Source organism: Podarcis muralis, chromosome 16 (assembly GCF_964188315.1).
Source record: "Podarcis muralis chromosome 16, rPodMur119.hap1.1, whole genome shotgun sequence".
NCBI classification, from domain to species: Eukaryota; Metazoa; Chordata; class Lepidosauria; order Squamata; family Lacertidae; genus Podarcis; species Podarcis muralis.
The window spans coordinates 4,239,665-4,262,213 of record NC_135670.1 but is presented as its reverse complement, the minus strand read 5'-3'; the positions used below and the strand labels follow the sequence as shown (position 1 = coordinate 4,262,213).

Sequence of the window (22,549 nt, the reverse complement as noted above, 5' to 3'; positions counted from 1 at the left end):
TTGGGTACCAAATTTGTAGAAAACGTAGTCTATAAATAAAATAGTAATTAACAACCTTCATTGACGACAATGGGTCTGCTCTGCATTGGAAAGACCCTAAAAGAAAATATTCCTAGCAGTGAGAGGTGGCAGCCTGGTTTCAAGACACAGACGCACACGCACGCGCGCACACACACACACACACAGAGAGAGAGAGAGAGAGAGAGAGAGAGATGGAAAAAGTATTCATTTTTGCTGACAAGACCACACAGAAGGTGGCGCCTGAGCCTCTCTGGGGAGGCTGACTGAAAAGGACCTCTCCTTGGGAGCTACCTGCCTTCCTTACTTGGTGGAAATGACTAGAGGAAGGTTTGGAGGGGGGAAGCAGGGCCATTCCACTGGACAGTAAAAGTTGGCATCCCAAGTTAAGGACTGACTGGAAAAGCCCTCAAACAGTATCCAAGGTTCTCGCAACCTTCTCCAGGCTCCTGTGGCAGGAAAAAGTTCTTAAGAAAACAACCACTTCCAAGGCCATAAGCTGGAAAATATGGTGTAATGGCAGCTGAGCCCCACTTCCTGAGTTCTACCTGGATGTTGGAGAAAGGGGAAAAGGCCCATCCTGCCAGGTCCTGAACAGAATAGATGGCCCAGCCTTCCTGCTCCCCCTTGACAAAAAGACAGAAGGACCAGGGGGCATTGAGCGGAGATGATCTGAAGGCAGGAGGCCTGGGCCTGGTAAGTGAATGGAAATGAATGATAATACAGTGATACCTCGGTTTACAAACTTAATCTGTTCCGGAAGTCCGTTCTTAAACCGAATCCAGAAGTCCGTTCTTAAACCGAATCCATTCTTAAACCAAGGTGCGCTTTCCCTAATGAGGCCTCCCACTGCCAGTGCCCTTCCACCGTTCAGATACCGTTCATAAACTGAGGTAAAGTTCACAAACTGGAACACTACTTCCGGTTTTGCGGAGTTCATAAAGCGAACAGTTCTTAAACAGGACTGTTTGTAAACTGAGGTAATAATAATAACTGGTGGCCACTTGGGAACCATATGTACAATGTCACCAGGTTCCATGATGGAAGAAAGGCATGAATAAATAAGTAAGGGTGTGGAGGAGAGCCAAAATATCGCGCCAGCATCTTAGGCTCCATCGCCACCCAGACATGGAACATACAATGATCAAAAATGGGAAGCGGGAGCTACAGCAAAGCTTGCTTAATTCTCACATCACCATTTTGACCTCCACTCCATGGATAGGTAAAGGTAAAGGGACCCCTGACCCTTAGGTCCAGTCGTGGCCAACTCTGGGGTTGCAGCGCTCATCTCGCTTTATTGGCCGAGGGAGCCGGTGTACAGCTTCCGGGTCATGTGGCCAGCATGACTAAGCCGCTTCTGGCGAACCAGAGCAGCGCACGGAAATGCCGTTTACCTTCCCGCCGGAGTGGTACCTATTTATCTACTTGCACTTTGACGTGCTTTCGAACTGCTAGGTTGGCAGGAGCAGGGACCGAGCAACGGGAGCTCACCCCGTCGCGGGGATTTGAACCGCCAACCTTCTGATCGGCAAGTCCTAGGCTCTCTGGTTTAACCCACAGCGCCACCCGCGTCCCATTACCACTCCATGGATGCACCACTCTGAAATCAGGGGTGAGTGGGAAAAGCACTCTCAGCTTGGTCCCAAGTTCAGATTCCTGTGTCAGCGGCCGAATCATTAAAACAGGAATTAACTTTATCCATGCTGGGCGACAGAGCTAAAAAAAAGCGGGGGGAAGGAGTCTGCCTTTCGGGTTTCCACTCACACTCAAGACACCCCTACCTGTAGCCTATCCTCCGGGAGAAATGGAGGCAGGCTTCCTTCAGGTGGGCCTCGAAGTTGGCCAAGAGGAAGTTCCCCCCGCACTCGGGGCAGACGTGAGGCGGGCGGTTCTTGTGCATGCGCTGGTGGGCGCCGAAGCTGCACCGGTTGGGCATAATCATGGGGCAGGCGTTGCACACCTTTGGAAAGGAGCAAAAAGAACGGTTAATTTACGTTGGATAAGGCAGGCAGGGGGAGGGAGGGAAGGTGTAACGAGTGCTAACTCTGCCACTGGCAAGGAACTGCAGAAACTGTGCCCTGGAATCAGGGCTTTGCCAATGAAAGAATGGCAGCTGGGTGCCAAATCACCTGTTCAATCCTTGTTGCCTCCAGGTGGGTCTAGGATTGCCCTCTGCCCAAAAGCCTGCAGAGCCGCTTCCAGTAAGTGAGGACAATACTCCACTGAAATGGGGAGGAAGACTCTCAGCCTGACCTACCTCCCGGGGTTGTTGTGAGGACAAGATGGGGGGGGGGAGAACCCACATACACCATCCTTGGAGGGAAAGGTAGATCCATCCCCATCGTTCTGCCCGGACACTGAGGTCCAGCGCCGAGGGCATTCTGGCGGTTCCCTCGCTCCAAGAAGCCAAGTTATAGGGAACCAGGCAGAGGGCCTTCTCGGTAGTGGCGCCCTCCCTGTGGAATGCCCTCCCACCAGATGTCAAAGAGAAAAACTACCACCAGACTTTTAGAAGACATCTGAAGGCAGCCTTGCTTAGGGAAGCTTTTAATGTTTAATAGGTTATTGCATTTTAATATTGTGTTGGAAGCCGCCCAGAGTGGCTGGGGAATAAATTATTATTATTATTATTATTATTATTATTATTATTATTATTATTATTATTATTATTATTATTAAATGCAACACATAAATGTCACAAGGGCTATTACACGGAAGAGGGAGCAAGCATGTTTTCTCCTGCTCTAGGGGGCAGGACTCAAAGCAATGGCTTCAAGTTGCAAGAAAGGAGATTCTGTCTAAAAATTAGGAAGAGCTTTCTGACAGTGACAGCTGTTTGACAGTGCAAAGGTCTCCCTTGGAAGGCTGTGGACTCTCCTTCCTTGCAGTTTTTTAAGCTGAGGTTGGGTGGCCATCTGACATGGATGCTTTAGCTGAGATTCCGACATTGCAAGGGGTTGGACTAGATGGGTCCCTCCAACTCTATCACCCTATGCCAATAATAGTAACAGAATACCACCCTGACGGCGTTCCGAGTGCCCTCACCGTGGAGGCGGAGGCTGTGGCTTGCTGGAAGTGGGCTGCGAGGCCGGCTTTGTCCTTGCAGGGCTCCTTGCACTCCAGGCACTGGCAGGAGTTGGTGGTGGCCTGCTCGGCGCTGCCGTTCAAGGGGAGGACGGGCGGGTCGTGCGTGGCCGCCCCGCTGGCCGTGCCTTCCTGGGCGACCGTGGCCGCGGCGGCCTTGCTGGCGTTCAGGGAGGCCAGGGAGACCAGCGGGGTGATGTCGGGCTGCCCGATCATCTGGTCCAGCGCGATGGGGCGCATGACCAGGTGGGAGCACTGCATGACCAGGCCCTTGTCCTTGTGCTCGCGGGCGTGGAGGAGCAGGCTGCACTTGTTGAAGAAGACCAGGCGCTTGGTGCAGTGGTTGCAGGTCACCTCGATGCGCATGCTGCGCCGGTCGTAGTGCCGCGCCAGGCTCTTCTCCAGGGCGAAGGCGTCTCCGCACTCCAGGCACCGGTACCCGAGCGGCGGGAGGGTCAGGCTGGAGTCTGCCGGGGGCGCCAGGTTGGGCTTGTAGATGGGCAGCAGGTTCTTGCTGTTCAGGATCTTGTTGAAGGCCTCCACCAGGCTGGACTGGCTGCGGGAGATGACCGTGCCGGCCACGGTGGGCGAGGACTTCTGGGACTGCTGCATCACCACCACCGTGGTGCCGTTGACCTTCTGGCTGGCGCCGCCCGCCTGGGCCGCCGCCGCCACCACGCCAGCCTTGGGGAGGGCCTGCGGCACCAGGCTGACGATGTTCTTGGCCATGGCCTTGCTGGGCAGCACCACTGCCTTCTGCTGGGCCACGCTGGCGGCCATCAGCATGGCGCTGCTGGCGTTCTGGATGGTGGAGACGGGCAGCACCGTCCCTTTGATCTTGGTCCCGTCCCCCAGCTGCACGCTGACCACTTTGGGCCCCTCCACAACCTTCGCGGGGCTGGCGGCCACCGCTTTGGGGCTGGGAGGCCCGGCGGCCCCTTCTTCCTTTTCCGCAGAGGCGGGGGGCACGGCGTCCTCGGCGGGAGCGGCCTCTTGCAAGTCGTGGTCCAAAGGCGGCTTGGCGGCTCCCGGCTCCGTGTCGGAGGAGACCCTGGTGACCGTCCTGGTGATGCTTCCGGTCGGAGTCTTGATGGTCTTGATCCTCACTTTCAGGGGCCGCGAAGAATTGGACGAGGGGGAGCCAGCACTCTCATCCTCGTCCTCTTCCTCGCTGGACGCATCCGGCGGGCACTGCACAGGCTTCTCGATGGGCTCCTCCTTCAGGGTCCCGACGCTGGAATGTTTGGGGGAGGTGGAGGGCCCGGGGCTTGCTTCTGCCTCCGGAGGAGAGCTTTTGAAGAGTGAGTCCCCGGGGCTGGAGGGAGAGCGCTTGACCTCTGGGGCGCCGTGGGAGCCGACACAGAGGTTTGCGTCTGAGCCCGGCCAGGGCGCTATGGGGGAACCGTCTGTAGGGTAGCAAATAGAACCGGGCTTCGGGCGGCCCAGTGGACTGGCCCCCTGGCAGGGCGTCTCGCAATCGGATTCCTGTTTGATGGCTGGGGGCACCGGGGGAGCAGCAGGGGTTGGAGGGAGGCCCACACCTCCGCCGGCTGGGCATCCTTCAAAGGATTGTGGGAATGTTGGAGGGAGGGGCCCAGCGGCCTCCCCTGCCGACAGCTCGTGGCAGGCCAGCGGGGGGACCGAAGGAAGCGCATGGGGCGGGGAGAGGGGCCCCTTCTCCTTGGGCTTGCATTCTCGCGGCTGGTCAATGAGATTAGCCTCACTGTCCTCAGGAGGGTCGGGGCTGAAATGGGAAAAGAGGTCCAGGCTTTTGGCCCCCTTTTCTTTGGGGGTCCAACACTCTCCGTTGGCGGTGGCCACCCCTTCTGTGGGGCGCGTGGGGGAGGAATGGAGTGCCTCGGGGGCAGAGAAGCCGTTCTGCAGCAGGCGCGGCCCGACGACGTGGCTGTCTTTGACGCGTCCGTCCACGGGCTCCAGCTGCTCAGGGCAGACAGTGTTCTTCACGATGACGCTGACCGTGGTGATGTCGGCGTGAGGGAGGACGTGTTCGGGGACCACCGCCTCCACAGGGATGGGCTTGATGTGTGCCTCCGCCTCCTCGTGGATGGCCTCGTTGGTGTCGATGTCGGGAATGTCAAAAGCCGCCAGGAGGTCGTCAAAATCTGGGGTTTTCATGTCCCCCATGGCGAAGGATTCAGAAAGCTCTGGAAGGCAAGGAGGGAAAGGAAAACAGTTGCTCTTTTGTAGAAAGACAGGTAGCTCTTGTGTTCATAGACTATCTAGCTCAGTAGTATTGTCTAAAACAATATTTTCCAAACTTGGGTCTCCAGCTGTTTTTGAACTACAATTCCTTTAAAAATATATATATTTATTTTTCGGTTTTTCAAAGATTTACAGACATACAAATTACAAAAACACAAATCACATATATTTCTAATACACATATAATTGACTTCTCCCCCCCCCCCTTTGTGGTTTCTTTTTACTTTAAGTTTTCATACTGCATTTTCCACATTACTCCATCTTTAAGTTATTATTTAGTTCCTCTTAATAAAATATTTAACTGTTGTTTTACATTAACCCTGCTAATGAGCTTCTTTGCATACATGTGTTTTTCAAATATTCCACAAAGTCTCATGTGGCTGTTATCAGTTTGGCAAAAGTCACCCTTGTGCAGGGACATCCTTGAGTGTGGCATTGAAGAAACTAAAACTAATTAAAAGGAAAAAGCTGCGCGCTTGGACATGACCCTTTCGGCATGTGGAAAGACGCACACATTTTAAAAAACAGCAAGCGGGCAAGTTTCAGAGGCAGAGCTCACACGTAATGCGTGCCATGGTTTGCTTCATTCGAAACTGCGGCGCGAAGCGAGGGTTTGCTTATTATGGCTTACCAAATGTGGCTTATTTGGGGCAAAACATGGCTTGATGGCCGGTTAAAACTTGCTGCTGATCCCACCGGCCAGGGAAGAGCGTAAGAATAGGCAGTGATCTCAGCGCCCACGGTAAACCATTAACTCTGGTGAAGTGACAATTGGTCGGCTTTCAAGAAGGAGAGTATTTTGCTTTCAAAGGGAATGAATGGGGCAGGCCCTGAGGGGCTGGTACTTAACCTGAAACTTTTCTTAACCTGAAGCACCAGCTAATGGGGCTTTCTGCTGCTGCTGCCGCCGGAGCCCGATTTCTGTTCTTATCCTGAAGCAAAGTTCTTAACCTGAAGCACTATTTCTAGGTTAGCGGAGTGTGTAACCTGAAGCATATGTAACCTGGAGCGTATGTAACCCGAGGTACCACTGTACATTTCTATCCCACCTTTCCTCCGAAGGTGGCGCACACAGCTGCCCACTTCTTTTTTAAATCGTACAACAACCCTAGGAGGTAGAGATGGCGACTTGGCCATGGCCAAATGGGGATTTGAACCCCCGTCTCCCAAGTCCTTGGCACCCCCACGCCTGAAGATGTGTTATTGAAGCAAGATACGGTTGCTGACAGAAACCATAGACAGAAACCTCAGAGAAAAAAGCCAGGAATTCAAGATGGAGACGGGCTTGCTCAACCTGATAGCAACCTCGGCAAAAAAAAGCAAGCCAACAAAGGAACGCATCACAAAAGCCTATTTTGCTTCACGCTTTGGTGGGGACTGAGATATTGCTTCGGCGAATAAACAAGCCAATAAATATTAATTTTTTTAAAAAAAAACCTCTTCTGTTCCGTGCTTCAGCGACTAAGACACTGAGGAAATCTTTCTCAAGTCAGAGAGGTGGCATTTTTGCTGAAGCCCTTTTTAAAAATATTATTTTAGTTAGTTTCTGGGTTTCTCCAATTGGAAGGGTTATTTCAAGAAACAGCTATTTTGAAGAGAGAGAAAGGGTGGCGGTGGGGAGACGGCTTTTCCTTTTCCTTTCCTGACCGACAAGATATTTTCCTGCACATATGTTTTACTTCTGAAGGGAGAGGAGATATAGGCTCAATTTTTCTCTCAGACAAAGCTTTCCCTGGGCATGAACGGGGGAAATGGCCTCCCGGGCCCCCCCAAACCCGTCTGTCATGGAGGCCAACTGAAACGGCTGCTTTGGCAATAACTACGTGACACGAAGGGATCAGCTTCTGAGGGGGAGAAGGAAGGGGAGGGAAAGGCTTTCACAAGAGGCGGACGGCCGCGTCTCCTGTTGTCCCAGGCCAGGAGAGCGTGGCTCACGATGAAAGGGAACGGGAGGCCTAGGACAAGGCCCAGACCAGGCCCCGGAGTAGGAAGCCGCTCCCCTCGTGTTGGCTTGCCGCCGGCATAGCAGGGGAAGCTTCCTCTGGGCAGAAACGGAGGAGGAAAGGCTTCTTCGCCTGGTGATGTTGCAGCAAGTCAGGCTGCTGTTAAAAGTGTCACGGGAAAGAAGGCTGAAGGGGAAAAAGATGGCCGCCCTCCCGCTCCCTGGCCACTCTCCGCTATTTCAGCCTGACTAAACTGTTTTAAAGGAAGCCCTTTTAAACAAAATGTTTTGCTGCCCGAGGAATAGGCCAGGGGTGATTTGGCGGCGCTTCCAGGCAACCTGTTTTATTGAGCATAAGAGTAGTCTCTCTTCCCCCACCCTGACACAGGTTTGTTCACACATGACACCAAACACAGGCGCAAGTCTTTGCACGCGCTTACTCCGTGCACAGCTACACATGCACACGAAAGCTTATACAGTGGTACCTCTGGTTGCGAACGGGATCCGTTCCGGAGCCCTGTTCGCAACCTGAAAGGTACGCAACCCGTGTCTGCACACACGCGGGTCACGATTTGTCACTTCTGCACATGCGTGTGACGTCATTTTGCACATCTGCTCATGTGGCAAAACCCGGAAGTAACCCTTTCCGGTACTTCTGGGTCGCCACAGGACACAACCTGAAAAAACGTATCATGAAGTAACAAGAGATATGACTGTACCCAGAATAAACTTAGTTGGTCTCTAAGGTCCTACTGGACAATTTTTTTAAAAAAAATATTTTGACTCACAGAGCATTACACGCAAATAACTGTACAAGTGTGCCGGTCAACTCCTTGGTACGCAGGCACACTCACTGAATGTGAACATCGCCAGGGAAACAATCCAACAGGTGAAGTTCACCTCTTTACAACTCTTCTGCATTGGGAAAAGCCGCTCATGGTGAATTTCTGTTACACAGCTGTTTGAAAGGCTCAGGAACTCTGCCAGGAAGGGGGGAATAAAAGGAAGCAACCCTAGCTGGCCCTGATGCTGTCATTAAAAAAATAAAATAAAATGCAACAAGGTTCAAGATTCACACAAACACAAACTGCTTGATGATAACGACGCCCTCTGTGTCGCAGGGGGTTGGAATAGATGACCCCCGGGATTCCCTCCCAACCCAACAATTCTATGATGCAGGGCTAAAGGTAACGTTTGAATATCCAGCGTCACAGGATATGATTTGGTGGGGGGTCCTTGAGAGAAGTGAGAGGGAGATGAGTTATAAAGAGCAGCACATCACAAAAAATCTCCCCCTCCAAGATCCATTTCTGATATACCCCAACCTGGAACTGCTAGCCAGCACTCGCAAAAGAAAAACATAAATTGTGTCCCCAACAACACACAACTCAGTACGGCTAAAGGCCATGCATCCTGCACCGTCAGAAAAGTATGGTATAGAAATTTAATTTTTTAAAAAATCTATGGCCTTTTTAACTAGGGAGGGGGTGGATTGTTTTGTTTGTTACTGTGTTCTGTATTTTTGTGTTTTTCTACTGTAAACCGCCCTGTGATCCTAGGATGAAGGGCGGTATAGAATCTGAATTAATAAATTAAATAAAGTAACATGCTACAGGTCCCTAGACTATGCCACGTTGAGGACGCCAGGTAAAGAGCCAATGGTTCTTCGCAAATCCATTGTGAAAAGTGAGCATGTCAGTACGGTCTAAAAAGAGAAATTTAAACTTGGGCGAACATTTGTTCTCTGCCACCCTAGTTCTCCGATGCTATAGTCCTGGGGAGAGGCCTGGACCTTATCATTGCCCCCTAAATATCCATCTCTAAGCATCTAGCTTGTGGGTTATTAGTCTTACCTTCCCAAAAGCACTGAACACACCTTAAGCACCGGACAGTGCTCCTTTTCAAAATGGCACCTTTTAAAAAAAGAAGAATTAACTCTGAATTTGGGGGCGTGAGCAGGCCTATCAGCAGGCAGTATAGCAAAATGGAGCCCCCATGTTTAGTAACAGTGTACAGTGGACGCTCGGGTTGCGAACGTGATCTGTGCGGAAAGCACATTCACAACCCGCAGCGCCCGCATCCCGCAGCGCCCCATCTGCACATGTGCAGGTTGGCGCTTCTGCACATGTGCGAAAACTCGGAAGTAACCTGTTCCAGTACTTCTGGGTTCGGCATAGTGCGCAACCCGAAATCACGCAACCCAAAGCGTCTGTAACCCAAGGTATGACTGTACCTCAAAAAACCAGATTCTAGAAAGAAGCAGAGGACAGCCTGCCTGGCTGCCTGAAGCCACACCTATGGGTTTTTTGCAGGTCACTTGAAGCACATGGCTTCGCCCAAAGAAACCTGGGAACTGTAGTTTGTGAAGGGTGCCGGGAACTGTGGATCTGCAAGGGATTAACTTCCGCTCCCAGAACTGGTGGGTGGGCAGAGTGGGGTGGAGGGCGGGGAATGGGCTTTCCGTGTGCTTTGAATGCACTGCAGTCGCTGTTTCAAACAGGATGCCGGCTGGAAGCAGGTCTCTATTTAAGTCTAGTTTCCAATGCGCACTCAGGTTTCAGAAGCACATAGATACAACACCGGGCCAGGCAACGTTAAGCACGGAAAACTTCTTGCTGCAATAGGGGGGGAAAGCAAGAAGGGCCCGAAGGAGTATGTGGGGCAGATACTCCTCCGCCCCACAGAAGGTTGGTGGGGCAGAGTAATGGGAAGATGTGCTTGGCGTTCCCCACCCTGTGAAGCTCCCAAGGAGCACCTGGGAATTGGCGGTGGGGAGGGGGAAGAGAGAAAGGGCGTGTTTGGTGGTTCCTCTCTGGTCAAGTGGCAGAGCAGGAGGAACCTGTTAAAAAGGCAGCACTAACCTTACGGAGGTTTTCCCGGAGCAGTGGGGCGGAGGAGCCGAGGGAGAAAAGGAATCAAGCAGGAATGGAGAGGGGGGGGGGGAAGGGGGCGGACGTGGGCCTCCGGTTTCTGGCGACCGAAGGGCAGGGGAGCCAGCGGCTGCTTCTCAAGCGCAAGGGGGCAGGCCGCTGGGTTCGGCTTCCCAGCGTGAGCTCATGAGGTCAGGGCTCGACAGGGACAGCTGCGATGGGAGGGATGCCGGCGGGGGGGCGAGATCGAGCAAAACAAGCACCAAATTCCCATGGGAGCTGAGCGAGGGAGCAGGCGCCAGGCCTACCTTTGCCACGGCACATTCTCCTCCTACTCCTCTGCCAGCCGCGCTCTGCAACTAGCAGGTAGGGCTCCCGCCATGCGGCCAGGCCAGAAACCGAGAAATTTGGCATAGATTTAGCCACCTTTGCATGGGGGAGGGAGGAAAAGGCCTTGCAGGTCTGCACAATTCACCGAGGAAGTGGGGGGCAGAAATGACAGTCGCCGCCCTCAAGACCCTGGTCAGCAACTAGCGTTAAAAGAAGAGCCTGGCTGCAGGATCAGGCCAAAGGGGGCCCTTTCCAGCCCAGCACCCTGTTTTCACAGCAGCCAAATGCCCCGATACACTGCCTAAGATAGACTGCCTTTGGACCTGGAGGGTCTACACAAATAGTCTTGTTGGGTCGGGCCAGAGGGGGCCCATCTAGGATAGCATCCTGTTCCCGCAGTGGTCAACCGGATGCTGCAGCAGGAAGCCCGCAAGGACCCGAGTGCAAATCTCCTCTCCTGTGATTTGCAGCAAGAGGCATTCAGAAGCATTTGGTGGTTTTGCCCACCAGGACTGGGCCTCCAAGAAAACGAAAAGTTATAGGTCAAGGCCCACTGCCACTCCCGGTTTTGCCTCTGGGGCTGTGTGGAGGGGCACACAGCAGCAACACTCAGGAGGGGTGTATTTGGGGGACCTGACCCAGTGGCAGTCAGCTGCAGACCCTCTGAGCCTCAGGACCAAAATAAAGGCAGGTTTAGGAAAGGTTGCCCAAACACAGCGGAGGAAAATGAGGCAAGCCTGGTGAAAACTTCCTTTGGGAAAGGTGAAATACGCGCATTCCAGTCTAGCATTTGCATAGACATAAATGACATCGGATTCGAAACCTGCGGGACCAGAGATTCTTAGAAGACTGGAGTAAATATATGAATTATTTGCAAAGTAATTGTGATGAACAGATTACGCTAGTAGGTTTGCAAGAAGTTCTGTAAGGTGGACTATTCTAAATATTGCAAGAAAGACTATGAGAAGAACTATTACTTAACGATAATTAAGAGTAATAGAGAAATTAAGAAATGCAGAATAAGTGATAAAGAACGGAAAATCATCAGAGGTGTTGACGGAAGTCTAAAACATTGTATAAGATGAAAGTTATGTTATTTGACTGTTGGAACTAATATGTTAAAAAAACGATAAAAATGTATATATATGTATATAAAAGATTACATCACCTCGCCGCCCCCCAAAAAATAATTCAGTGAGCCCCCTTGTGAGGAATGGGGGGTGGGAAAGAAGAATCAGGGTTGCCCTACCTTTCAAGGCTGGTGTAATATTAATTGTTTTGAACACAGTTGTACAAAACTAGGACACTTGTACACAAAGTCTGACTCCGCCCCCCCCTAAAAAAAAACACCCTTAAAGAGTAAGTTAGTAATCTGCTTCAGGAAAGGGCCAAGAAATTCAGGCCAGTCACTCTCATTCAGTTTAACCTATCTACAGGGTTGTTGTGAGAATAATATTCATAGCTGGACTGGATCCTTAAGATTCTGATAATTACTGGGTGGTCTGTGCACACACAAAGATAACTTTTGTATTTGTACTACTGGCAAGCTAGCTGTCCCCCATCTTATATTTGTGCAGCTGTTATTTCTGTCTAAGTGCAAGACCTAACATTTGTCACTATTGAAATTCATTTTGCTAGTTTTAGCCTACTTCTCCAATCTGTGAAGGTAATTTTGAATCCGGGTTCTGTCTTCTGCAGCATTAGCTACCCCTCCCAGTTTGGAGTCACCTGCAAATTGGATGAGCAACCGCTCAATTCCTTTGCCCAAGTCATTTATAAAGACATCATTGAACAACAACGGGCCCAGGACAGAACACTGTGGCAGTCTTCATAAAAAGCCTTACTAAAATCAAGATATACTATGCCCACAGCATCCCCCTGATCCACCAAGCTTGTAACTCTATCAAAATAAGAAAGAAATGAGTTTGGGCTGCTCCTCCTTCTTTGCATTGTTTCTTTTATTTTATTTTTACCAGGTTGGGCATTGCTTTCTTTTTGGGTGAAGACAGAGGCAAAGAAGGCATTGGGGAGTTCTGCCTTCTCTCTGCAACCCAGTAGGACCGCTTGCTTGTTCCTCTTGCTTCTAACATAGCCAAAGAAACCTTTTATTCTTCTTATTTTTAATCCACCTTGGAAGCCTGAGCTCAGAGCACCTGTTCCAAACTATCTGGTGCATTACTGCAAAAGGGAATGAAAGCAGACACCTTCTCTTTTAACAAGGGCTGGTGGCTTTTATCCCAGTTTCAAAACCCCTTTATAGTTCCTTCAATATCTCCAGAAGGGACCTCTAGTCCAGGCACTGGAAGTAGACTAATGTCTCTTCAAACCTCACTGTTATCATTCAGCAAATTAAAAAGCCAGGCTAACTCATCATTAAACAGCCGGAGGGGGCCTGATTCCCACTGCAGAACTTAATCTATTTTTAAAAAATATGTTTATCCTGTAATTAGTACAAGATCACACAGCTGTGATCGATCCTGGGTGTCATGGACTTTGAAGAAACACAAACTCAGGACATAAGGGTGAAACGAGCTGAGAAAAAAGGCACATTTGGCAAATCCACACCGTGATCAACTCCCGCCCGGAAACCTATGTCCTCACTGTGGAAGCATGTGTGGATCCAGAATTAGCCTCCACAGTCACCTATGGACACACTGTTAAAACTGTGCTCACGGAAGACAATCTGACTCGATCACAAGTGATCGCCACAATTACCCTGTGAGGTAGGTTGGGCTGAGAGTTAATGACTGGTCCAAGGTTACCCACCGTGCCAAGTGGGGATTCGAACCCTGTTCTCTCCCACTTCCCTAGTCTCTAACCAGTACACCACACACTGGCTCTCCATGTTAGGGGTGAAAATTCCCATCAGCCCCAGGCAGCAGGGGGCTTGTGGGACTTGTAGTCCAAGACATCTGGAGGGCGCCAGGGCTAGCTAATTCTTCCAGTTGCCTTGGAAGGCTGAGCAATCCTGCAATCGTTCATAGTGACCTTTTCATGCACACACAAACACATGTGATTTTTGGGTGTTGTAAAGGTAAAGGACCCCTGACAATTAGGTGCAGTCGTGGCCGACTCTGGGGCTGCGGCGCTCATCTCGCTTTACTGGCCGAGGGAGCCGGCGTACAGCTTCTGGGTCATGTGGCCAGCATGACTAAGCTGCTTCTGGCGAACCAGAGCAGCGCACGGAAATGCCGTTTACCTTCCCGCCGGAGTGGTACCTATTTATCTACTAGCACTTTGACATGCTTTCGAACTGCTAGGTTGGCAGGAGCAGGGACTGAGCAACGGGAGCTCACCCCGTCATGGGGATTTGAACCGCCGACCTTCTGATCGGCAAGTCCAAGGCTCTGTGGTTTAACCCACAGCGCCACCCGCGTCCCTTTGGGTGTTGAGCACACTGTAAAATCAGAACAAGTTCAGATTAATAGCAAGCAACTGACACAGGGCAACACCTCTGTTCCAACAACAATAAACCAAGGAAATCAAGTAATGTTAAGAGTGTGTGCACACATGTGGTGTGTGTGTGTGTGTGTGTGTGTGTGTGTGAGAGAGAGAGAGAGAGAGAGAGAGAGAGAGAGATAGAGAGAGAGAGAGAGACCTAGCCATCTCCCTTTTCAGAAGCTACCTTGGGGGGGGGGGGGGTTAATGCAGAAAAGAACCCACTAGGAACAGGCATTTGAGATTCCAGCAGGATATCTAAAGACCTATCAAGGAAAATCAGCATCTAAAAAATCAGGGGCTGTGAAAGGAAAGGGGTATTCTTCCAAGCCATCGCCTCCGATAGCCGGACCTCCTCTTAAAGATTTTAGGTTTAAATGCAAGGCATTGTTGGGTTAAATGCAGGACAACTACCCACCCAAAAGGAAGCATTGTCATCGCAAATTAGCCTCCATTCTTCTCCTGAATGAAATGGGGGGTGGGCTTACTCTAATGCAGAGAATGCAATTTATATCCAGAAGGCAGCTTCTAATAAGGCTTCCTTTCGGCCTTTTGAGTTTGTTGGGGAAAGAGAAGGCTTTGTGTGGCCTGCCCTCCACTGCCTGTTGCTTCCCACCCCACCTGCTAGGAACAGCTGCACAGCATGGGCCCCAACTCCCGTGGGGCGCATGTGCGCAGTGGGGCTCTGGTGCTGAGCATGGAGGGTATGTAGCAGCTGGCCCAAAGCCCAGGAGAAAGGCAGGCTCCGGTGGTTCCCCAGAGACTCCAATTTCCTCCCTCCTTCACCCCCTATAGGAGGCCGATAAAAATCGCCCCCCCCCCTGCTCATTCTGACTGTAAGCTCCTTATGGGCAGGGACCTAATGCCCTTTTGTCGTTGCTGTTGCTGCAGTTGTTTAAGTTACACGTGTGCGGGAGGCGGGTAGCGCTGTGGGTTAAACCACAGAGCCTAGGATTTGCCGATCAGAAGGTCGGTGGTTCAAATCCCTGCGACGGGGTGAGCTCCTGTTGCTCGGTCCCTGCTCCTGCCAACCTAGCAGTTCAAAAGCACATCAAAGTGCAAGTAGATAAATAGGTACCACTCCGGCGGGAAGGTAAACAGCGTTTCCGTGCGCTGCTCTGGTTCGGCTTAGTCCTGCTGGCCACATGACCCGGAAGCTGCACGCCGGCTCCCTCGGCCACTAAAGTGAGATGAGCGCCGCAACCCCAGAGTCGGCCACGACTGGACCTAATGGTCAGGGTCCCTTTACCTTTACCTACATGTGTACAATAAAACCACACAGGCAGCTGCCTTAGACCACGTCAGACCATTGGTCCATCTAGCTCAGTGGTGTCTGCACTGACTGGCAGCAGCTCTTGAGGGTTTCAGGCAGAAAGTCTCTCCCCAGCCCTCTTTGGAAATGCCTTCAGGGACTGAAACGTCTGCAAGCAAAGGCCAATGCTCCATCACTGTGCTACTGTCCTTCCCCAAAGATTCCAGTAAGCTTCCAGTCCTCGTGGTTCTGAACAAAGGACTCGTTTAAACAGGGACACATGAAACTGCCTTTTACTGAGTCAGACCTAGCCCAGTATAGTCTACACGGACTGGCAGTGGTTCCCCAGGATTTCAAACAGAGAGTCACTTCCAGCCCAGCCTGGAGACGCCATTGGGGATTGAGCCTGAGTCCTTCTGCAATCCAAGCAGGTACACTGCCACCAAGCTTACTCCAGAGGGAAGGGTAAACATGCCGACGATGGAAATAGATTTTTCTCTTTTTTAAAAGGATTTAAACACACAACCAACACCGATCGCCCGGCCCAGGAGGCAGCGACGGACGGACAAGCCCAGCTTTTTTCATCTCCTCAGCTCGCGAAGCAAGACGCAACACGCCAGGCGAGGCTTGGGGAATGGACAAAAAAACAACAAACAAGGCCTGGGACGGAGGCCTGGCAAGGAGGCCGCTGTGCCAACCTCAGCCCTGGCTGCAAAAAGGGGCAGAGTCAGAGGCGGGGAAAGCCAAGAGCTTTGCAGCGCACAGGATCGGCTGGGAAGAGCTACAAAACCTGTTGGGATTCATCCTGTCTTCTTAGTCTCTCCCTTGGCATTTTGGGAGTGCAGAGGAGTTTTCGGAGGGGAGGAGGCTGTTTTAAAGATCACTGCAACTCAGGAGACAACCTGGGGTGCCCATTTCTGCTCCTGGGCATTTGAGGCCGAGCTCCTGAGAGGAAGGTCTCAGCTCAGGTAAAATGTCCCGCGTTCAAGCCCTGGCGTTGTTGGGCAAGATCCATGCCAGAAACCCTGGAGAGGCACTGCCAGCCAGTGTAGGCAGCAGGAGCTAGAAGGACTAAAGGTCTGCTTCTGCAGTAAGGCAACTTCCTAAAGTAAAATTGAAAGCCAGCCATTCATTCACAACCCTGAGGACTAGAATCTTACTTCATCTTCAGGAGAAACCCTGTGGCAGAGCGACCACCTTGCATGTAGAATATGAGCTCAATCCCAGTGGCATCTCCAGGCAGGACTTCCTTCACCTCTGAAGATGCTGGTTGCTGGGGCTAATGGGATTTGGGAGTCCCAACAACATTGAGTACAGGTAAAGGGACCCCTGACCATTAGGTCCAGTCGTGGCCGACTCTGGGGTTGCGGCGCTCATCTCGCCTTATTGGCCGAGGGAGCCGGCGTACAGCTTCCGGGTCATGTGGCCAGCATGACTAAGCCGCTTCTGGCGAACCAGAGCAGCGCACGGAAATGCCGTTTACTTTCCCGCCGGAGCGGTACCTATTTATCTACTTGCACTGTGACGTGCTTTCGAGCTGCTAGGTTGGCAGGAGCAGGGACCGAGCAACGGGAGCTCACCCCGTCGCGGGGATTCGAACCGCCGACCTTCTGATCGGCAAGTCCTAGGCTCAGTGGTTTAACTCACAGCGCCACCCGCGTCCCTACAACATTGAGTGGAGGGGCACAAAAGCAGTTTCCCACCCCCGGTACAGAAGGTAGCCAGAGTGTGCAGAAGGGCACACTTGGAGATTATTCAGATCAGTGATCTTCAACCGTGCTCCCCAGATGTTGTCGGGACTACAATTCCCATCATCCCTGACTATGCGGCCGAGACATGATGGGAGTTGTAGTCCGACAAGGTAGACGGACCCTGATTTAGACGACTGTTTATTATTCATTTCAACAATTTATATCCCGCCTGAATACAGTCGTCTCCAGGAGGCAATGAAGCCAAAACAAGTTAAAACTATAAGAACCAGAGTTCGGTTAAAAAGCCTGCCACAATTTTTAAAAGTCTTATGTTAGTGCCAGAGGTTCACCGGGTACAGGAGGGCCTGTCTAAAGGGAGTTCCACAAAATCACTGCTCTGAATGCACAACTCCTAGGAGGCATCCAAGTAATGGGGACCACAAACAGTGACTCCCCTCAGAGATTGATCAAAGGGATCAGGAGGTCCTAATATGATGCTGTTGGGGCAAGCAGACCCGCACCCCCTATTTCCAACCACCAAACCCCACACCTCTAAGGGAGGCGGAAGAGGCAGCTGAGATCGGACAGCTCCCAAACCAACACAGCCCAGTCTTGCACTCTGCTGCCCAGGGTTCAAAATCTGTATCCCGGTGGTTCAATCTAGAACCCACCTTTTCCATTCCCTCCTTTGCCCCTGCACCCCCAACCTGAACCGTTTTAATATTTCAGATTAAAAACCCGTCTGCTGCGGCCTTCAGCTGAAGTCTGGCACGCGATTAAATTCCAGTTGTCTTTAAGAGACTTAAGCCTCGACCATCTGCTAACTTCCACGGAGGCACCCAAGTGGGGAAGGAGAGGAAGGCCAGGAAAAGTGCAATTTTTAAAGGGAGAAAACAGAAAATAAAATAAAAAATTGGCAGGCTTGGTGTTGCGTTTCAAGGGCCTCAACATTAGCATAGTGGGCAGACAGACAGGGAACCTGTGGAGCTTTAAAAATCCAGGCTATCTGGATAGCATCTGCTCTCAGGGCCAACGCAACAAACAAGGCCAGGATATGAAACAAGGAGAACCACGTGACAACGCCTGTTCTTGACTGTACAATTTCAAGATGCGATGGAAAGTCACATAGCAAAAAATCCCTGAAAGCAGAAAGTTAGCATCTCAAGGAGGAGCCTTGCTTTCTTCCTGACATGCTAACTATCTTTCGTGTTCTTGGTTCCCAGCGCCCTCCACCCTGCCATTTCCATTCCTCTTGCGTTTGCATTTCAATTCCTGAATGTCAGCACCCATGCTCTGATCAGGAATGCCGGTTCGCAGAAATTACCGGCGCCCATTTAAAGCATACGCGAACCCGCTGGGAATTTGGGACACAGAATTAATGGTGTCCAGCGCAACTCAAAAACATGGATGGCCAAATTGGCATCAATTTCAGAGACCTAGTGGGAGGTTTGAGAAGATCTCCAGTCCTCCAGATGTTGCTGAAATGGCCAGACTAATAGCCATTGGGATTTGGGGGACACTGACAACACCTGGAGCGCCACGGGTCCCCCAGACCCTGACGTAGCGCAAAACCACAATTTAGGGAAGATTTTCCTGCTTTTCCTCCAGGATTTATTTTCAGTTTAGAGGGAAGGGGAGGGTTCTGCATACTCAACAGCCTGTAAACACAAACTGTCCGCAAACAGGCAAACAACAACAACCCGATATTTATTTACGCGAGGAATTGATTTATTTTTCAGGTTTTAGGTATCAATTGGCTGGTGGTGAGATACAGAATTCAATAAGGGGTGATGGCAAACCTCTTAAGATTTCTTCTCTTCCACCTCCACCAAATCCTGGGAGAAGGAAGTCTCACCCCCTCAAAAAAACACCCAATCACAACTGTTGTGTATCTTGGGAGGAAATTTTTTTCTTTCACCCAACCCCCAATCTTGAGAGAATGAAGTTGTTCACTCCTCTCAATAAACTATATGCTTTATATATATTTGTGTGTGGCAATATTAAAATTTTCCTCGGATTTTTTTTGGGGGGGCGGCAGAGAAGAAAAGGGATCTGGAAGTTGCTCTCCACCCCCCTTTACTCTCCCAGGGTTGTTTTTTTCTACTTTTGCTGTGGGGGGCAGGGTTGAAGAGAAGGAATGAAACAGTTTAACTTATTTAAAGGAGTTAAAATCTGGCATTGCTCTCTCAAGTCTACTCCGCTCCCCTAAAATGTTTATTTATCCTGGGACCTTCTGCATGCAAAGTGTGTGGTCTATCACTAACCTATGCGACGCCCCCCCCCCCCCAATTTCTTTAATATATACAGGGAGAAAGAAATTCCAGGTCCCCCCTCCATATTCCTTTACTACACCTTCAGATCAGGACTGAGCTGCATCCTTCTCCCTATTTTGCCCCCCGTAACCCCATTTCATTTTTATGTTGAGATACTCTATATCAGTGGTGTCCAAACTTTTTTCAAAGAGGGCCAGATTTGATGAAGTGAAGGGCCATGAGGGCCAAACAAAGTTGTTGAGCATTTTTCCAATCAATCAATCTTTATTATGGTCCAGAGACCCAAAAAATCATTACAAATCAATGATCAATGCACAATTCATACAGCCTACCTCCAGGTTAGCTTTTTTTAGTGTTGAAGTTGTTGAGGTGTTTTTTTTTAGGATTTTTGGATTTTTAAACTGTCACAGGGACTCCCTTCTCCCCCTGCATCTTTTAGATCTCACCTCGCCAGCGTGAAGGGGAGCACCAATCTCCCCACGCTGCTCTCAATATCATTTTCATGCACAGCCCCACCATCCCATTTTGAGATCTCTCCCACCCCCCAGGTTTTTCAGGAGGGAGCACCCCATCTTCCTTTCCTCTCAAAGCAGAACTCAGATGACCCCATCTCCTCCAGTCTGAGACCCTCCCCACTCCTTGCAGTTCCAGGTTTCTGTTGAGATACATGGATTTTTGGAATTGGGGTGGGGGGACAGCACCCATCTCCCTCCTCCCCTCCCAAAAATCTGCTTGACCTCTCAAAAGCAAAATTGACACGGACCCTTCCACCCATCGTGAGCACCTTTCCACCCCAAGTTTGTTTTCGTGAGTAGGAAACATAAGAAAACACCACCCTCCTCTCCACTTCCTCCTCTTCCAAAACAGGACCGAAGTGGACCAGCACCACTCCATTTTGAGGTCTCTCCCCCCCAGGATCTATTTACGACGAGATGCACTGAAGGAGGCTAACCACCATGTTATTCTGTCTTCTGTCCTCCCCAAAGGGCTTTGTTGGGGGTCACCCCTTCCCACATTTCAAGTCTTCAGCCCCCCCCTAATCCATCCCATATTGGGGGGGTTGCTCTTTTCCTCTCTATATTGCAGGAGGGAGGAGGAACCCCCCTCCACACACCCAATTTCCTACCCCCTCAAAGGAGGACTAAAATGCACCCCCCAAATACCAGAACCTCCCCAGTTTATTTCAGCTAATATCCACTGAGGGATGAAAAGCACCAGCCTGTCCTGTATCTCCCCCCACTTGCAACCCCCAGAGAAGCAACCTTGGTGGGGGGGACCCCTTGCCCCCCATTCCCAGATTTTGAGGACCCCCCCATCCATTTATGCTGAGATACTCCTCCTTCCCCTCCTCCCCATTACTCCTCCACGACCCCATCAATGCAGGAGCCCCCCCCCATTTTGAGGTGCCCCCCATAAGCCTCTCTCCGCGCCCCCACCCCTTTAATCGAGGCCTGGTGGGCGGGGCCTGTCGAGGCCCCACCCCCTTAAAGGGGAAGGCCTTTCGGGCCTACCTGCTCGACTCCGGCTCCCTGGAGCGGCCCGGCGTCGCGTCCGTCTCGGAGAGGGGCAGCTCGCCCAGCGGCTCCTCAGGCTCCCCGCCAGGCCCCTCTCCCGACTGCGGGGCGGCCTCCGCCTCCTCGGCCGCTTCCTGCTTCTCCGCTCCGGCCCGGCCCCGGGTCCCCTCATTGGCGAGGCCGCTTGCCGCTCTGAGGATGACCTCCCGGCTGCCTGGCGCTCCATTGGGCGAACGGGACGTCGGTCAAGGAAGGCTCCCGGTCTCCCCGCCCGCCATTGGGCGAAAGAGGCTATCAGTCAAAGGCGACGTTCCGCCTTCGCCGAACTCGTTCCTCGTCGGAGGCGTTCCGCTCGCTGGGCAGCCCTACTGGCTGCGCGGCCTGCCGCTCAAGTGGCTCGCGCCCTCCTCATCCGCTCTCTACTTGGTGCTTTGCCAAGCCGAGGCTGGAGGAGAGATGTAGTCAGCTGGGGGAGCCTCCCACCGGCCAACGTCTATTGGCTAAGGCATCTATCATTCTCCGAGATATCCAACTAACTATTGGCTAGGGCTGCTTGCCACTCAGCTGGGCGCCAAACAAGCCTTTCTATTGGCTGCGAGCCTTCAGGGAGGCTGGGCTTTAATTTCATTCGCTGGACACCTGAGGGAATACAAAAACGGCAGCAGGTGCCCATTTGCTGAGGCGGCGCGTCTCAGACAAGAACCTCCCATTAGTATTCGGCAGGCGAGATGGGCGGGGCTTGCAGGGGGAGGGAAATAGCGCCTCACGTTCTACCATTCTAATTGGCTGTCCTTCGTGCCTTTTAAAACGAACAAACCAACCACCAGGCTTATTGGGGGAAATCCGTGTCACTCAAATGAGTTGCCCCCGCCTGAGGCTTCTCACCTCATTTTCCTATTGGTAGGCTACTTCTTGGAAGGCGGGCCGTATTCTTGCCATTCAAAATAATGACGCGTGAAGGAACGTCGAACATCTGAGTGGCGATTGACCAAAGCAAACGTCCGTCTACAAACTCCTCGCAGGAGGGATAACGAAGGGAAAGCGACGGTGCCGCAAGGGATTCTGGGATAGTGGCCTTTAAATGGAGGCGCGCAAAGGAGTCTGGGAGGGGGAAGGGGAAAGTGGCCAAAAGCTCTGTGAGCAAAGCATTCTGGGGGAGTGGCGCAAGGGATTCTGGGTAATAATGGACAATTTGAACCCAGGACCTAACAAATTGATTTTTTTAACATCTGGATCAAACCTCCCAGCTTTGGTCTTGCAGCTTCACAACTGCAAGCTCCATTGAGGACATGTTGTTATTTAATATTAATTAATGGTATTACAACCTAATTTTTTTTATTGTTATTAATAATGTTTCTACCAAGGTTGGGGGGGGGACCTGTGGCCTGGAATGTGTTGCTGACCTATAACTCCCAGGGGACTAGTCCCTGGTGGGAGTTGTAGCGCAGCAGTAATGGAAGCGCCTAGGGTCCTTGCCTGTTGTCTTTGTCCATGGAGTTTTCTTGGCAGGGAAACTGGAGTGGCTTGCCGGTTCCTGCTCCAGGTGGGTCACGTTTGGTCAAAACTCTCCACTATGACCTGTACATCTTGGGTGGCCCTGCTTGGCATAGCTCATAGCTTCTATGAGCCAGTGTGGTGTGGTGTGGTGTAGTGGTTAAGAGTGGTAGTCTCGTAATCTGGTGAACTGGGTTCGCGTCTCCGCTCCTCCACATGCAGCTGCTGGGTGACCTTGGGCCAGTCACACTTCTTTGAAGTCTCTCAGCCCCACTCACCTCACAGAGTGTTTGTTGTGGGGGAGGAAGGGAAAGGAGAATGTTAGCCGCTTTGAGACTCCTTAGGGTAGTGATAAAGCGGGATATCAAATCCAAACTCCTCCTCCTCCTCCTCCTCCTCCTCCTCCTCCTCTTCTTCTTC

The 22,549-nt window shown here is 51.4% G+C and overlaps 1 protein-coding gene across 1 annotated transcript in view; it reads right to left on the bottom strand.

The window, feature by feature from the left end:
- Nucleotides 1-21,065, bottom strand: part of ZNF687 (zinc finger protein 687) — a 34,898-nt gene extending 13,833 nt beyond the window's left edge. Inside the window, exons 1-3 of the mRNA XM_028711008.2 lie at nt 20,633-21,065; nt 3,064-5,267; nt 1,800-1,978 (exon numbers count right to left, since the gene is read on the bottom strand). Coding sequence (XP_028566841.2) covers nt 1,800-1,978; nt 3,064-5,267; nt 20,633-20,861 — 2,612 coding nt within the window. The 5' untranslated portion in view covers nt 20,862-21,065. The remainder of the gene's footprint in view (nt 1-1,799; nt 1,979-3,063; nt 5,268-20,632) is intronic.
- Nucleotides 21,066-22,549: the final 1,484 nt, after the last annotated feature.